The sequence below is a fragment of the Hemibagrus wyckioides genome, linkage group LG29, assembly GCF_019097595.1.
Source record: "Hemibagrus wyckioides isolate EC202008001 linkage group LG29, SWU_Hwy_1.0, whole genome shotgun sequence".
NCBI lineage: Eukaryota > Metazoa > Chordata > Actinopteri > Siluriformes > Bagridae > Hemibagrus > Hemibagrus wyckioides.
This window is the reverse complement of record NC_080738.1, coordinates 7,038,895-7,057,336: the sequence shown is the minus strand read 5'-3', so window position 1 is coordinate 7,057,336 and position 18,442 is coordinate 7,038,895. Positions and strand designations below refer to the sequence as shown.

Sequence of the window (18,442 nt, the reverse complement as noted above, 5' to 3'; positions counted from 1 at the left end):
GAGCGGTCTCTCGTCCGACTCGAAGCTTCACGGGAAATACTGCGGCACGGACGTTCCTGAGGTCATCACGTCTCAGTACAACAACATGCGCATCGAGTTCAAGTCGGACAACACCGTCTCCAAGAAAGGCTTCAAAGCACACTTCTTCTCGGGTAATGACCACCTTCACCCTCTGACCCAGCAATGCTCACACTTACCCAACTGGGTTGACCAGTGTGTGTGTGTGTGTGTGTGTGTGTGTGTGATTGAATTTCAATGAAAAAAGTGTTTTGAGCTTGGTTGTATAAGCCAGTGTTGGTGTGGGTTATATAAACCCCAGTTTTTTCTTGTTTTGCGGTGTCGATTTCAGAAGTTGTTTTTTGGCGTCGTCTTTTAAAGTTTTTTTCCCCTCGTCATCCTGTTTGGTTAACCCTGTCCCTTCTCACGCTGTCGTGTCCGGAGAAATGCCTAGAATTCCAACAAAGCCTGGGTTTAGCCATGCGCCATCTTCCAATATAGTGTGTGTGTGTGTGTGTGAAGTTATCCTCGCTGACTCAACCCGACTCGAGAGCGACCCAAAGCACCGATATCGAGTCTGAACCCAAAATCAAGTCCAAACCCAACACGACCCTCGACCACCATCATGACCGGAGCGTATTTCCTGTTCTTTAAGATGTCTACCTCTGAAACAGATTTCCTCCAAGCCAAAGGATTCCACAAAAATGTAACCGGCTCAATTGAGACGCGGCTTTACCTCATTAGCATCTCCTGATACAGCCCACGGTGCCAAGAACGCGGGTGACTACGGCGTGCCAGGTTTAGAAAAATATTTGAGATAATAATAAATTCAAGTCCAGAAGGAGAATTGTGTAACTGTGTGTGTGTGTGTGTGTGTGTGTGCACTGATATAAAAATGACTGTTTATGTGTGTGTGTATATGTGCTGTAATATTAGCCGCGTTCTCTTCCACAGATAAACCTGCCACCTGCAAAGCACGGATCTTTATATTTAAGTCCTGTCATGACATAGCTTCACGTCCGTCCGCTCGTAGGGCAGCCGTAGGGCGGGGCAAAGGTACGACGGCCGCCTCGCGGGTCTCGGGGAACGGATCATCTCTGCTTTGATCTGTCTCACGTATCGGGTGTCTTCTTTCAGCGGCAACAAATGTACCTCCGGCACCATTTGTTGATCCGATGTCAGATTTGTATCGACAGATCGATCTGTTCGGGCCGGCGCTGCTCTCTCTCTTCTCACTAACAGCAGGGTCTTGGATATCAGGCTGCTTTTCACAAACACTTAGACGAATGATTTAAGATAAACCTCATGAAGTCCCGCTTAGCTCTTCATTATAAAAAAAAAGGTGGAGGAGACGCTACTCTCTGACCCGGGATCTCTGATCTCTGATCTCTGATCTCTGACCCGGGATCTCTGATCTCTGATCTCTGATCTCTGATCTCTGACCCGGGATCTCTGATCTCTGATCTCTGACCCGGGATCTCTGATCTCTGACCCGGGATCTCTGATCTCTGACCCGGGATCTCTGATCTCTGATCTCTGACCCGGGATCTCTGATCTCTGACCCGGGATCTCTGATCTCTGATCTCTGACCCGGGATCTCTGATCTCTGACCCGGGATCTCTGATCTCTGACCCGGGATCTCTGATCTCTGACCCGGGATCTCTGATCTCTGATCTCTGACCCGGGATCTCTGATCTCTGACCCTGGATCTCTGATCTCTGATCTCAGGAGAAACGCTCGGGGTGTTTGTTGCAGGAAAACACTCAGTAGTGTGATGGTGTGATGATATCAGAGATCATAGAGAATAAATGTCATATTACTGTATTATTTAAGGAGATAACACGGTGCAGCCAAATGACGAAGGAACAGCTTGTAAGGGAATGAGTGAGTGAGAGAGAGAGAGAGAGAGATACAAAGGAAAGCTGAGATGCACCGAGAAGAAAGAGAGGAAGGAGAGAGAGTGAAATAGTGTGTGTGTGAGAGAGAGAGAGAGAGAGAGAGAGAAAGAGAGAGAGAGAGATACAAAGGAAAGCTGAGATGCACCGAGAAGAAGGAGAGCAAGGAGAGAGAGTGAAAGAGTGTGTGAAAGAGTGTGTGTGAGAGAGAAAGACAGAGAGAGAGTGATACAAAGGAAAGCTGAGATGCACCGAGAAGAAAGAGAAGAAGGAGAGAGAGAGAAAGAGACAGAGAGAGAGATACAAAGGAAAGCTGAGATGCACCGAGAAGAAAGAGAGGAAGGAGAGAGAGTGAAAGAGTGTGTGTGAGAGAAAGAGAGAAAGAGAGAGAGAGAGACATACAAAGGAAAGCTGAGATGCACCGAGAAGAAAGAGAGAAAGGAGAGTGAAAGAGTGTGTGAGAGAGTGAAAGAGAGAGAGAGAGAGAGAGAGAGAGATACAAAGGAAAGCTGAGATGCACCGAGTAGAAAGAGAGGAAGGAGAGAGAGTGAAAGAGTAAGAGTGAGAGAGTGAAAGAGAGAGAGAGAGATACAAAGGAAAGCTGAGATGCACCGAGTAGAAAGAGAGGAAGGAGAGAGAGTGAAAGAGTAAGAGTGAGAGAGTGAAAGAGAGAGAGAGAGATACAAAGGAAAGCTGAGATGCACTGAGAAGAAAGAGAGGAAGGAGAGAGAGTGAAAGAGAGAGAGAGTGAAAGAGTTGAGAAAGCAAAAAAGAGGAGAAAGAAAGCAAGAGAGAATGCGCACGCGTGAGAGAGAGTGAAAGAGCGAGAAAGCGTGCGAGAGAGTGAGAATTAAATAGCAAGATAGAGAGTTAGCGAGAGAATAAAAGAGTGAGAAGGTGCAAGAGAGAGAGCGAGAGAAGGAAAAAGCGAGAGAGAGAGCGGGAGAGAGAGAAAGAGAGAAAGTGAAAAAGTGAAAGAGAGAGATAGAGAGAGAGAGAGAGAGAGAGAGAGAGAGAGAGAGAATGGCATTCACTGGGTCAAAATAAAAAAAAAAATCGTCAGGAGACTGCCAGTATTAGATCTCTGGTGGCCCAGTGCCATCAGGTTCAGGGAGGTCCCCACTGCCCTCCCACACACACTCCTAATCCTCATGTGTGTGTGTGTGTGTGTGTGTGTGTGTGAGACCGAGTGTGACCGAGTGTGTCAGAGGTTTTTAAAAGCCAGTGCAATAATTTGATAATGTTGAGTTAGTCACAGCAGCACACGGCAAAGACAAACACAAGCCGTGTGTGTGTGTGTGTGTGTGTGTGTGAGCCGGTCAGCAGTTTCTAATCAGTCCTGGGTCAGTTCAGATTATACTGAAACATCCGGAGAACAAACGTACACTTCTATTACTGTAGCTAATGTAGGACATTCACCATTTATCAGATATTCATAACTAACACATCAGACACAAGTGTGTGTTCCTGCTGTTTATTACGCAGTCTCGTTTTCCTCCTCCTGAATATCCATTTTCTTCCAGGACGAATGGATGCACATGTCGCGTCTCCTCCTTCTTCTCATCTTCGCCTTTGCTTTGACCAAATGATCTGGTCTAACAAAGAAGCCTTCTGGGAGATGTGCGCTAACCGGACATCTGTTTATTATTTATTTATTTATTTATTTATTAACCTTGCTGGGTGACGGACGTTCCTATATCTTCCTGTATCGTTGTTCCTCTAATTAATTTGGTTTCTCTGTTGTGTTGTTTGTGTGTGTGTGTGTGTGTGTGTGTGTCAGATAAGGACGAGTGCTCAAAGGATAATGGCGGATGTCAGCACGAGTGCATCAACATCATCGGCAGCTACGTCTGCCAGTGTCGCAACGGCTTTATACTGCACGAGAACAAGCACGACTGCAAAGAAGGTACACACACACACACACACACACATATATATACAGAAACACACACAATCACAGAGCAACCGGGTTGTTGTATACCAGATGTGGTTGTTATGTTAAAGCTTTCCACTCTTGCATTCTATGTGTGTGTGTGTGTGTGTGTGTGTCCAGTAATGATCATCTTTGAAGCTCTGAGAACATTTGAAGCTCTGTCTTTAACATGGCTTTGTGGTTTGAGAAGTCTTTTTTTCCTGCACAGAGAGTGTGTGTGTGTGTGTGTGTTTTGCATTTGAGAAGAAACAAACCTGGGAGAAGATGACATTAGAAAGAGTAGAAGACACACACACACACACACACCATGATATTTAACTGATTTTAAACATCTGGACTGTCAGGAATCTGGAAGTTCTGTGTTTTTTTTCTCTCGTGTGTGTGTGTGTGTGTGTGTGTGTGTGTGTGTAAAACAAACTCAGCATCAATAGACACCTTTTTTAATGCTCTGCTTTGAGAGAAGAAACAGCGCCGAAGTGTAGTGACACTCAACTCTCCATCCTGATTGGTGGGAGTCTTCTTTAACGAGTCAGATCCCAGGTTTTGATTCGTTCGACCGAGTGCCTCTCACACAGGGGGCGGAGCAATAAACTCTCCACATAAAGGAGAAAAACAGAGACACAGCATATGTGATGTAAACAAAATGTAATGAATTCATATAAATGGTGCAGGTGGAATAAACCACTTCAGGATGTCAGAAAAAGCGAGAGAGATAGAGAGAGAAAGAGAGAGGGAGGAGAAAGAACAAGAAAGAGAGAGAATGAAAGAGTGAAATAGACAGATAAAGAGAGTGAAAGAGCAAGAAAGTGAGAGAGAAAGAGGGAGAGAGAGAATAAAAGAGTGAGAGAGAGTGAGAGAGAGAGTGAAAGAGCAAGAAAGTGAGAGAGAGAGAAAGAGAGAGAGAGAGTGAAAGAGCAAGAAAGCTAGAGTCAGAGAGAGAGAGAATGATAGAGTGAGAAAGTGAGAGAAAGGGAGAGAAAGGGAGAGAGAGAAAATGAAAGAGAGAGAAAGAGAGCCAGAGAGAGAGAATGAAAGAGCGAGATAGAGAGAGAGACAGAGTGAGAGAGAGACAGAGAGGGAGAGAGAATAAAAGAGCGAGAGATAGAGAGAATGAAAGAGAGAGGGAATGAAAGACTGAGAGAGAGAGAGAGAGAGAGAATAAAAGAGCGAGAGACAGAGAGATAGAGAGAGAGAATGAAAGAGAGAAAGAGAATGAAAGAGTGAGAGAGACATAGAGTGAAAGAGAGTGGGAGAGTGAAAGAGCGAGAGAGAGACAAATAGAGTGAAAGAGAGAGAGAGGGAGAGAGAGAGAATGAAAGAGAGAGAGAGGGAGAGATGTAAACAAAACGTAATCCATTCGTATAAATGGTGCAGTTGGAATAAACCACTTCAGGATGTCAGGGGGGTGTGAAGTGTGACCTTGTGTCAGGATACATCACTACACCTGATCATTGATTATTTTCCTGTAACACCACGTCCCCACAGTGGTTGATGGAAAAGCCCTTTAAAGATAAATTCTCACACACTCACACACACACACACGCACACACACACACACGCACACACACACACGCACACACACACACACGGGGTTTAGTGAATATGTTTGTCTGACCCAGATCCTTTGAGTCACAATAGGTTTCTTGTAAAGGCCAGCTTTGACCCACACACACACACACACACACACACACACACACACACACACACACACGTATGATTCGATTAGTGACTAACATCGTTTTTTGTTGTTTTTTTTTTTAACCAGAGGGTGGAGTGACTTCTTTTTAATGTGGAGGTTTCAGCCTATTTTTGTGTCGGGAGACACACGCTCGAAACCTTTTCCGGTGGCCTGACTCGCTTTTTCCCCGAGGGAGGAACTCGGGTTACGCGAAAAGCGGTTTCTCCGGCAGCCATTAGTGTGTGTGTATGTGTGTGTGTGTGTGTCCCTGAATCTCCCTCGGAGGCCGATGTGGCTTCAAAAGGGAACACGGGTTCAGCTTAAAGGGAAGGGAAGGAGAAACAGGCTCTTCTCTTAAAGGTGCATCTCAGGTGACGGTGAACTAACACTGACACCTGGGAACTGGGCCAGAGTTCAGAAAACATTCTCACACTAATCCTCTGCAGAAGAAGAGCTTTTTTACCCACCTGCATTTAGTGCAGACTCAGGAGTTTTCATGCTATAACACATTCCATAAATCTTGCTAGCTTTTTATGTATTTACATGATTCTTTACATTCCACTACATCTTCAATTGACTCTCTCTCTCTCTCTCTCTCTCTCTCTCTCTCTCTCGCTCTCTCTCTTCTGTAGCGGAGTGTGAGCACAAGATCCACAGCCCCACCGGCACCATAAGCAGCCCCAACTGGCCTGATAAGTACCCCAGCAGGAAGGAGTGTACCTGGGACATCACCGCTACGCCGGGCCACCGAGTCAAAATCGTGAGTGCTTCTGCCTGTGCCTGTGCTTCTGCTTTCTGCCTGCCATCAGCATAACACACACACACACACTTTCGTTCTACTTGGTCAGAGATTTGTTACAAATGCTCCGTTCTGATTGGTCTGATTTCCTAAGACATAGAAGAGTTTCCACAACTCTAAACAGATAAAAACTAAATGTTTCTGTGGTGCAAGAGGAATAAAACACACCACCATTCATGACCCCAAGTGTTTCATTTCTTTCATAACCTGCTCTTAGTAATTGATCAGATTGACTGTATTAGCATAGCACACACACACACACACACATTCAAACACACACACACATGAGGATTAGGAGTGTGTGTGGGAGGGCAGTGGGGACCTCCCTGAACCTGATGGCACTGGGCCACTGGAGATCTAATACTGGCAGTCTCCTGACGATTTTTTTTTTTATTTTGACCCAGTGAATGCCATTCTCTCTCTCTCTCTCTCTCTCTCTCTCTCTCTTTCTTTCACTTTTTCGCTTTCTCTCTTTCTCTCTCTCCCGCTCTCTCTCTCGCTTTTTCCTTCTCTCGCTCTCTCTCTTGCACCTTCTCACTCTTTCGTCTCCTGACGATGACTGAGATTTTTCTTGACCCAGTGAATGCCATTCTCTCTCTCTCTCTCTCTCTCTCTCTCTCTTGCACTTTCTCACTCTTTCATGCTCTCTCACATTCACTTTCTCACACACACATACACCGACTCTTTGTCGTCCTGTCAAACACACTCATACACACCTTTGGGCATTAATACTGTCTTATACTGACAGGCACGCACAAACACATCCCTCACACACACACACACACACACACACACACACATTTACTGTAAATCCCATACGATGCACACATACGTTATTACCATATCCAATTCATGCCCTGTCCCGTGCCTGGAACGAATAAATCAGCGGCGAAGTGAATCTATTAACAGAATAAATTACACACCCCCAGAGCAGCTGCTTCCTCTGGAAACTCTTCTAAAATACATTTTATGCTTTTAATGTATTCATGTGTCTATGCAGGAAATCCCTCTTGGCCACGGGGGTCAGAGCAAGCATTTTAACAGGTCCATCTGATCAAAGAGAGCTGTCAGGAGAGCTGCCGTGAGGCCCGCTTGTGTGTTAAGCGACTTTTAATGGCTCAGGAAAGACAGATAGATGAGAAGTCACACGAATCTGTCTGCGGAGATTTAGACTCATAGCCATGATCAATTTTCTAGTGAATTCCAGTGCAATCCATTTAACAGTGACATCATGAACAACGCACGCCAGATAATGTCACGTAATAACCGCTTCGATTTGTAGCTTGCTTCACAAGTCGCTCCGTAGCTGATCTCCGTCTCGCTCTGCTTTTCTTATGCTAAAGAATTTCAAACACTGATTCCAAATAGACGTAGCAGCCAGAGGGAAAGATTTCTGCAGGAATTCTGCGTATATGAACAGGAATGTCCAAGTCAAGGCAGCTGGAGAGAGAGATACTCATTATAACAGGGAAAAGAGATGACGATGCTTCGCTGATGTCTTGTCCTCTCTCCCTCCGCTGCAGTCGTTTAACGAGTTCGAGATCGAGCAGCACCAGGAGTGTGCCTACGATCACCTGGAGGCCTTCGACGGTGACTCGGACAAGGCGCCCATCCTGAGTCGGCTCTGCGGCAGCAAGCTTCCCGAACCCCTCGTCTCCACGGGGAACAGGATTTACCTCCGCTTCATCTCCGACGCCTCGGTGCAGCGCAAAGGCTTCCACGCGACACACTCCACAGGTCAGTGTGTGTGTGTGTGTGTGTATATTGGTGTATAGTACTGGATATATTTCTATTATTATTTGACTGTAAGGTTTAAACAGAGCAGCAGGAATCCATGTTTCTTGTGAGTGTGTGTTTATTAAACAAAGAAAATACACCAAGATTCTGTTATATTAAACTATTAAACAGATATCAAGGTTATTAAACAGTCTACTCATGCCAAAGGAAGGTATCTAAGCTCTTTTAACACTTTATGTCCAGCAGTGCCCTCTAGTGGCCAAAGTAGAACATGACATACAACTGCACAGTGAACCTCCATCCTTGGGAGGTTGGGGTCAGAGCTCAGGGTCAGCCATGATGCAGTGCCCCTGGAGTAGGGTGGGTAAAGGGCCTTGCTCAAGGGTCCCAACAGTGGCAGCTTGGACCCCGATTCTTCCGATCAATGACCCAGAGCCTTAACCACTTGAGCCACCACTGCCCTGATAGTTATTATTGAATGTGATTATAAAATAATTATTTAAAACACAAGGAAATGAGTAACTGAATAATTATTATGACCAGACTGAAGTCTAAAAGTGAATATTTTTGTATACTTTCTTTAATATTTCATGTTGTTTTAACTTTACATTAATATGAATGTCACAGTTACATTGAATATGACCTAATAAATGCTAATCTAATGTGTGTGTGTGTGCAGAGTGTGGAGGCAGGCTGAGGGCCGAGGCGAGGCAGAAGAACCTGTACTCTCATGCACAATTCGGAGACAATAACTACCCGGGTCACACAGACTGCGAGTGGCTGGTCACTGCGGAGGCGGGTTACAGCATCGAGCTGACCTTCACCACGTTCGAGCTGGAGGAGGAGGCAGAGTGCGGATACGACTACATCGAGCTGTACGACGGACACGACACCACCGCACACAAACTGGGGCGCTTCTGTGGATCAGGGGTGAGGATCTAATTAGCTTGTGTGTGTGTGTGTTTGTTTGTGTGTAAGTTTGTATGTGTGTGTGTGTATGTGTGCACAAACGCAATGTTTGGCACACACTATAGGAGGTGTCTGCAGTTCAGGGGTGAGGATGTGTGTGTGTGTATGTTTGTATATGGTTGTGTATGTGTGTGCGTGTGTTTGTGTGTGTGTGTGTGTGTGTATGTTTGTATATGGTTGTGTATGTGTGTGTTTGTGTGCATGTGTGTGTATATGTGTGTGTTTATGTGTGCATATGTGTGTATGTGTGTGTGTTTATGTGTGTGTATGTTTGTGTGATTGTATGTTTGGAGAAACACACACACACACACACACACACCCAAGGGAGGAAACTGGAGAGCACAGAGGAAACCCTTAAGGCACTGGAAGAACATGCAGACTCCACACACACACACACACACACACACACTCAAATTCAAATTTTATCAGTCAGATACATGTGACATCTCTCTCTCTCTCTCTCTCTCTCTCTCTCTCTCTCTCTAGCCTCATGAGGAACTGTATTCAGCCAGCGACGCCATGCTGATTCGCTTCCACAGCGATGACACCATCAGTAAGAAAGGCTTCCACATCCGCTACACCAGCACCAAGTTCCAGGAGGAGTTACACACGCACAAGTAACACACAATGCCCACACACATGCACACACACACACACACACACACACACACATACATACACACACACACCTCCAGGACAAACGGTGCCACAGACTGGAAAAGGAGTTGCACACAAGAGTAAAGTTTTCCTGCACTGGATTCTCCTCCACGTTTCAGCCACAAGGAGCGCGCCGTGCATCAGACTCCTCCCTAACCTCGAGCAATCTCCGCCCCTTTTCACCACAGACTTCTGCAACCTCCTGTCTGTTATCGTACACGCAAATACTCGAAATAATACGAGAAGGAAAAAAAACTGAAAAGCTTTCTCAGCAAGAAGACGCTGCACAAGAAAAGAGACAATGTCTTCAAAGGTCATTTTCGAGCCTGTGAAAATAAAAATAAACCTGTCGTCGTGTTATGTGTCATAATTTTACAAGAAGTCTGCTTCCGAGCAACTGAGCTGCTGTTGCCACACTGTAACCTGAAACACGTGTGCACTCGTCTGCATGTTTTCATCGAGACGCGTGCACACGCCTGTGGAAAAAAAGAGAAAAGAACAACAAGAAGAAATCACAAAGAATTCTTTAATGTTATGACATCTGTGGCTGTTTACATGTTATGATATTTAATTTATATATGAATATAAGGAAGTATGCAGAGATCAAGAGCAACCTTAGAATCCTAATCTCATCCTACTTCTACGGAATTTTTTATTTTTAGCCGTAACAGGCTTGTAAGATCTTCCTTGTCATTTCTAATCAAAAAGCTCTCATATATATATATATATATATATATATATATATATATATATATATATATATATATATATATATATATATATATATAGTATTTTTTTTCTCTCCCAGTCCATGAACGATGTCTTATTTGTTTATGAGGGTTTTTTTTACAAAAGCTGTAAAGCAGAAGCGAAGCCTTGTATGAAGTGTGCATTACAGCTGTGAAAAACCCCCCATAATCCTGTGCGCTTAACATGCACTTAGCACAGAGGATGAGGAAGAGAGACTCTATCCAGCTGTGCACTAATTATTCATGCTCTCCACACCAATGAACTTTTCCAGTGTTGGTGGAGGCAACTGAACTACATTCACAAGGAGTCAACTCAGTGAGATGATTCAGGAAAAGGGAGTCTACTCTGTCACAGGAAGTCGATTCAGTAACAAGGAGTCGATTCAGTAGCAGGGTGTCGATCCAGTCACAAGGAGTTGATTCAGTAGCAGGGAGTCGATGCAGTGACAAGGAGTCGATTCAGTAGCAGGGAGTCGAATCAGTCACAAGGAGTCGATTCAGTAACAAGGAGTCGATTCAGTGACAAGGAGTCGATTCAGTGACATGAAACCTTTCCTTGGACGATCAACGAGACATTTTCTTCGAACTCCTATTCTCCACAAGACGCTTGCGGACAGAGAGGCGATCGCTGCGGAAGGGAAACCCTAATGGTGCTACTCAGAGCTTCAGATCCTGTGAGGCAACGATCCAGACACTCGGTGCACACTGTCCCTGATTCACAGGCAGCGCTAAAGGAACGCTGTGACATTAGCACACTCGCATCATTGACGGTGCCACTATCGTGGACGAGCAACTATGGCCTTAGAACCAAAATGTATATTATTGCACATGTGGATGTTTATGTAGATAATGTTTGTTGTGTCATTGTTATCTTTTTTTAATTATTAATGTATTTTATTTGATATTGAATTTAATGAACTTGAAGAATCATCATTAAAAAAAAACAAAGTCTGACCTTAAGTTTGTGGCTTCCTCTCCAAATTCCAGTACACACACACATCATCATCATCATCATCATCATCAACAACTACTACTACTATTAGGACTTCAGTAAAAGCAGCTAGCTGTTGTAGCGAGCCGATGTGAGGTTAATGAGACGTAACGCTATTGTGCAAATATCAGAACTGTAGCTAAAAGCTGTGCTGCCCAATGGGACCATCTCTTTCTGCAAGATAAAGAGAAAAAAAAATTAGACCAGGCTTGCGCTAATGTCTCGGAATTATCTAAGCACCTTGACAATTAAGTGACGTTAACAAAAATACTGAGATGGAGTGTAAAGGTGACGTCAGACATAGACACGTGATTGTGAATCTGCCTGGAAAAACCTGGTCAGTCGGCATCATGGCCGAATTCTGGAAAACAACCAAAAAGACGCTCAAACATCTGCATGTGCCAGAATCCATGTCAGCCAGACATGAGCCAAAATGCTACCACCTTTACCCCAGAACTTATCCAGAAGCTCCACAAAACAGCCATAAAATCATTTTCCTTATTTTAGTGAATTACTTAAAGTTTCTAACATTCTTTAAAAATATATTTTTGTATATGTTTATTAGTGAGAAATCAATTTTGTGTGTGGGAAGAATTCTATAAAGATTTTGATGAACAGAAATGATATGAATGAGTCTTCAATAGATGAAAATGAAATATTTTATTGAACTAAATGAATTCTATAGACACTGAGACTAAAAGATAAAGACACAGAACTATTTACAAATGAGGGATGAGGGAGTGAAATTTCTGGTCTTTATTGAAATATAATAAAATTTGTTTATACTTCCCTGTGGAGTGCTTGAGCAATGTGGGGAAAATGTGTGGAAAAAATGTCCCATGAAAGAAAAATTACTTCCACGAACCGTCCACTTTAATAGGAACACCGGTACACCTGTTCATTTTTGCAGTTATCTAAGCAAGCAATCGTGTAGCAGCACCACAATCAGATGCAGATACAGTTCAAGTGCTGATCTCCTGGGATTTTCACACACTACAATCTCTAGAGTTTACACAGAATGGTTCAAAACACAAACTTAAAAAAAATCACTGAGCTTAGGATCTGCAGACTGAAACACCTTACTGATGAGAGAGGTCTGAGGAGAATGACCAGACCGCTTTAAGCTGAATGGAAGTCTACAAAAACTCAAACTGTGGTCAGAAGAAAAGCGTCTGAGAATGCACAACACATCAAACCTTGAAGTGGATGAGCGACACCAGCAGAATATCACATCAGGTTCCACTCCTGCCTGCCAAGAACAGGAATCTGAGACTATTAAAGCCACAGACGCACCCAAAGACTTGCTTTCTAGTTTCCTTTCTAGTTTCTAGGAACTTGATAGCATCAACTTCCTGCTCTTGGCTGACAGGAGTGGACCCTGATGTGGTCTACTGCTGTTGGAGCTCATCCACCTCAAGGTTCCATGTTTTGTGCATGCGAAGATGAGTAAAGAGTTGTCAGTCATTATTGTATTTTTCCTGACAACTCTAACCAATCTGACCTTTGTTATCTTATCAAACAAAGCGTTTCCACACACAAAACTGTCCATCACTCCATGTATTGTTTTATTGCTGAACTCTACAGATTATTGTGTGTGAAAATTCCAGGAGACCAGCTGTATCTGAAATACTCCAACCAGCACATCTAATAACAACAACATACCACAATCAAAGTCAGAGAAATCACAATTTTCCCCATTCTGATGTTTGATTTGCTTGATTTAACTGAAACTCTTGACCTGTATCTGTAAGATTTGATGTAGCTGCCACATGATTGGCTGAAGGAATGCATGAATGAGCAGGGGTACAGATGTTCCTGTCAGGCTCTCACACGCCTATGTCCCACATGTCATCCAAAAATCCTCCCTCAAACTCAAAGAAATATAACAAGCTACATTAATGCCACGTCTTATCAGGGTGAACAACATGGGGAAAACATTCAACATTCCAGCATGACTTCTAAATCTCCTGATGAGACACTTACTGTCTCAAAAGTCAAAGTCAAGGTCAAAGAAGCTTTATTGTCACTTCAACCATATATAGCTGATGCAGTAAACAGTGAAGTGAAACAATGTTCCTCCTAGACCAGAGGTGCTACACATAAAAAGACAAAGTACAGTGACGCAGACAAACATAGAGCTATAACATAGAGATAAAGACTAAACTATACTTAAGGTGCAATAAAAAAACTAAACTATACTTAAGGTGCAATAAATAAACTAGACATACAACAGAAGCGCACAGGATGACGACAAGACAAACAACATATAGACCGACTTTTGCACAGATAGCAGTGTATACAGTGAGTGCAAACAAGAAATTGACATTTTGTGCAAAGAACAGTGTATACAGTGAATGCAGATATTAAAATGACACATGTAAACAGGATTAATATAAAAAATGTAAAGTGAAATGTAAAGTGACGTGCGTGTAAACAGGACAATTTAGTGTTTGTGTGTGTGTGTGTGTGTGTGTGTGCGTGTGTGTCTGTGTCCAGCACAGTTCAGTTCTTCTTGGAACACAGTTCTCAGCTTTTGTGCATGTGTGTTATGTATGTGTGTGTGAGTACGTGTTCAGCACAATTCAGTTCTCCTGTTGAGATCAGATCTTGGATGTGTGTGTGTGATCAGTTCAGCTCAGTTCTCTGTTGAGATTGCCTGAAGGAAGAAACTGTTTAACAGTCTGGTTGTGTGGGTCTGAATGCTTCGGTACCTCTTTCCGGATGGCAGAAGGTTGAAGAGTGTGTGTGAGGGGTGTGTGGGATTGCAAAACCCTTCAGCGTATAGTGAGGAGGATCTTCTGAGAACATCATCGGAGTCTCTCTTCCCTCTTCCCTCTTTCACAGACATTTACTCCACACGCTGTATCCACAAAGCTGACAGCATTGTGGATACAGCGTGTGGAGTAAATGTCTGTGAAAGAGGGAAGAGAGACTCCGATGATGTTCTCAGAAGATCCTCCTCACTATACGCTGAAGGGTCTTGCAGTCCGAGACAGTGCAATTCCCAAACCAGGCAGTGATGCAGCTGCTCAGGATGCTCTCGATGGTCCCTCTGTAGAAGGTGGTCAGGATGGGAGGTGGAAGATGAGCCTCAGCCTTCGCAGGGAAGTAGAGACGCTGCTGGGCCTTTCTGGTGATGGAGCTGGTGTTGAGTGACCAGGTGAGGTCCTCCGCCAGGTGAAATCCAAGGAATTTGGTGACCTTGACGATCTCCACGATGAACCCATCAATGTTCAGTGGAGAATGGTCACTCTTTGTTCTCCTGAGGTCAACAACCATCCCTTTAGTCTTGTCGGCGTTCAGAGACAGGTTATTAACTTTACACCAGGCTGCTAGTTGTTGCACCTCCTCTCTATATGCTGACTCGTCGTTCTTGCTGATGAGACCCACCACGGTCGTGTCATCGACGAACTTGATGATGTGGTTGGATCTGTGCATTGCTCCACAATCATGAGTCAGCAGAGTGAACAGCAGTGGACTGAGCACACAGCCCTGAGGAGCTCCAGTGTTCAGTGTGGTGGTGCTGGAGATGCTGTTCCCGATCCGGACTGACTGAGGTCTCCCAGTCAGGAAATCCAGGATCCAATTGCAGAGGGAGGTGTTGATGCCCAGCAGACTCAGCTTCTCGATCAGGCGCTGAGGAATGATCGTATTGATTGCTGAACTGAAGTCAATGAACAGCATTTGTAGGTAAGTGTCTTTATTGTCCAGGTGTGTGAGGGCCAGATGGAGGGCTGTGCTGATGGCATCGTCTGTGGAGCGGTTTGGATGATACGCAAACTGCATGGGGTCGAGTGAAGGTGGCAGCAGATTCTTAATGTGTCTCATGATGAGCCTGATGATGATGATGATGGGTGTGAGTGCAACGGGGTGGTAGTCATTGAGACAGGACACTGGAGACTTCTTCCGCATGGGGATGATGGTGGTCGACTTTAGGCACGTTGGGATGACGGCGCTGCTCAGGGAGATGTTGAAGATGTCCATGAAGACATCTACTAGCTGTTCTGCACATTCCCTGAGCACTCTGCCAGGAATGTTGTCTGGTCCAACAGCTTTCCATGGGTTAACTCTGCGTCGAGTTTTCCTCACGTCAGCCGTGGTGAGACAGAGCACCTCATCCTCTGAAGGAGGGATGGTCTTCCTCGCTGTCACGTCGTTACATGCCTCAAACCGAGCGTAGAAGCTGTTCACCACATCTGGAAGGGAGGCATCACCTCAAACATACTAGCAGGGAAGACATTCTTGACAAGCTGTACTGTATCAATCAGAGTGATATCATGATCAGTGTCATTGTATACTTAATTGTGATTATTTTTATTTGTTGGAGCCCTTCTTATCAGCCTCACTAAACTTTCTGTGAAGGCAAGCCCATCTGCCAAGCAAGGATTCACATCAGGTTAAAAAATGAGTGTCCTGTCTCCCTTGATGACTGGCTGCATGTACACTCGGCATGAGACCTGCACAGTACTACGTTTGGGGACGTTAACATGGTCCTTTCATGGTCTTTACCATTTATTCGCATGAGCTCTCTACACTCACAATATTGATGAATGTCTGGACTTTGCTTCTCTTTAGGCTGGGGAATGTCACTCTCACAATTCTCTTTAGCATGATATCGCTCACAGTGAATGGCTGGATTTGTTCAGTGGAGTTCACAACTTGTTCTATTACACTGATAGGGTGAGAGAGGTTTTGGCCCCTTGCTATGAGTATGTGAATGGCAAGTTTAGTATGGTGAGATGTCTGTGACGCTAGCCTAAAGGTCACTTCAACATATCCAATTTAGGGAATATCGATACCATTGGCAGCCACAAGGTTCAAAGTATTTGGAGACTTGAGAATGTCTCAGGATTCACAAGGCTTGAATTATATGACCATGCAGGTAACATCCAATGTACATTCCATACATCCCACAAGTTCATCTTGAAGTTTTCTGTTCTTTTATTACTAAAGGAAAATACACTGCTTGGCCAAAACAGACGTGTTTCTCCCATCGCTTTCTGTAGTAAAGGTGGACTAGTTGCTAGGTAGACTTGGCCGTTGTCAGTAAGGACACGGAGACAGGAACCCCAATTAAACAATATAAAAAAACATGTGGTGCTAGGTGTATGTGGTCTGAACAAAAAAAGGAGAGATATACATAAACTAAGTAAGTCTAGAATAAACAATATTCAATAACAGACAAATTTAAGCATCTACACATAATGTAATACAATATACATACGTACTGTGTATTATTAAACTTGTGAGATTAATAAACTGAATAAACTTACATAACCATGGGTAAATACACTTTAATTGTATGTCTGACTGGTTAAGCACTCTTCTGAACTAACTATAATGTTGAATCAAACAGAAATATATCACAATTGCATTAATCCAGCAGTGCTACAGTATAAATCTCTGTGTTTAAGCAGCTATGTTTCCAGAAACATTCGCCCATGACGGGCCACAGACTTCCACGTATCTTTTACCTTACACGTGAAACAATAATTTAGTCAATCTTAAAAATCACTGATGCACACGAACTTAGCAGAAATTAGGAGCAAAGCGAACTGTGAACCATCTATCTGTAATGGAGTAAAACGAAACTAAACCAGTCTTTAGTGCTAGATTAATACTGTGTTCCGATTGGCTGTACACTTGCATGTTCGGTGCATGATCACTGTGTGAGCTCTTCAGGAGTCTTATATTCTCTTACTGCATCCTGTATGATGTGAATGAATAAGCCGCTGACCTTTCTCTTCTACAGCCGTCCCTACATTTATTGTGCAAATGTACTTTCTATCTCCCTTGTCTAGTCCTTTGTAGGATTATCATCGGGGAGGCAGGCAGTGTGATGAGACGAGCCACTGGTCGATGGTAGGGTTTGTTTTTCACTTCAATCTTTGCTGAGCGAACACAACCATCTGATCCAGGGTATGTGGCAATTTGCTGACTGGCCACAGACCTTGGGGATGTTGGGGGCCTATTAGCATCACAACAGTTCCAGGGGTGAGATTGTTAGAGTCACTCATCCATTTTTGATGTGGTTGCAGGGTGGGCAAGTAGTTCTTAGTACAACTTCTAAGTATCTCCTAAGGCTAAGTATCTCCAATTCTGTGTAGATCACCTGTGGTAGCAATGCATCTGGCCACCCCATCAATAGGTAGTTTGGGGTTGCCAGATCTGGGTCCACCACATCCGAGGAGACATACCCCAGTGGTTTTGCATTAAGTATGGCCTCAACCTCTATCAGGAGTGTTCTGAGGACTTCCTCAATAAGGATTTGGGATCCTATGATGGTATGTAAGGCACCTTTAACTGAGTGGATCTTGCGCTCCCACATACCTCCAAAATGTGGGGCATTTGGGGGATTGTAATGGAAATGTATCTTCCGTTTTGCTAACAGGGCTTGGAGATGTGGACTCATGGCAGTGAAAGCTGATTGTAGCTCTTCATCACCTCCCCGGAAATTGGTGCCCTGATCTGCCAGGATTTCAGAGGGAGTTCCACATCGAGCAACCATGTGTCTTAAAGCCATTAGAAAGGAGTTTATGTCCATGTTAATCAGCAAGTCTAGGTGAACGCAACGGGTAGCCATGCACTTGAAAATGATACCCCACCTCTTTTCATTGCTCCTTCCTCATTTTATCAGGAATGAACCAAAGCAATCCACCCCTGTAGAATAGAAAGCTGGTTTCATGAGGTGGAGTCGGGCAGGGGGGAGCTCTGCCATCTTTGGGATGTTCGGTTTAGCCCTCCATCTTTGGCATTCAACATAGGAACGCTGGTGGCGGCGTATTGCTTCTCTTCCTCTGAGGATCCAGTACTGTGTTCTCATTTCTGCAAAGACCCTTTCCGGACCAGGGTGGCAGAGTTTGGTGTCGTACTTCTTTATCAAAAGGTGGGTAATAGGGTGCTTTGAGTCTAAGACTATGGGATGTATCGAGTGGGTGGCTCGGCATAGTAGGATGAGTGCAGTTGTTTCATCCAACTCCGGTGACAATGTGAGTAAACAACAAGATGAAGGGATTGGCTTACCAGTGTTGAGAGCA

The 18,442-nt window shown here is 44.2% G+C and overlaps 1 protein-coding gene across 2 annotated transcripts in view; it reads left to right on the top strand.

Moving 5' to 3' along the window:
• Positions 1 to 10,403, top strand: part of tll1 (tolloid-like 1) — a 47,267-nt gene extending 36,864 nt beyond the window's left edge. The window contains exons 17-23 of one of the 2 annotated variants that reach the window (XM_058385203.1): positions 1 to 152; positions 952 to 1,053; positions 3,673 to 3,798; positions 6,136 to 6,263; positions 7,826 to 8,039; positions 8,719 to 8,969; positions 9,495 to 10,403. The exon at positions 1 to 152 is cut by the window's left edge and continues 29 nt beyond it. In XM_058385203.1, coding sequence (XP_058241186.1) covers positions 1 to 152; positions 952 to 1,053; positions 3,673 to 3,798; positions 6,136 to 6,263; positions 7,826 to 8,039; positions 8,719 to 8,969; positions 9,495 to 9,629 — 1,108 coding nt within the window. In that variant the 3' untranslated portion in view covers positions 9,630 to 10,403. The remainder of the gene's footprint in view (positions 153 to 951; positions 1,054 to 3,672; positions 3,799 to 6,135; positions 6,264 to 7,825; positions 8,040 to 8,718; positions 8,970 to 9,494) is intronic. The other variant, XM_058385201.1, reaches the window with a different exon arrangement.
• The last annotated feature ends 8,039 nt before the right edge of the window (positions 10,404 to 18,442 follow it).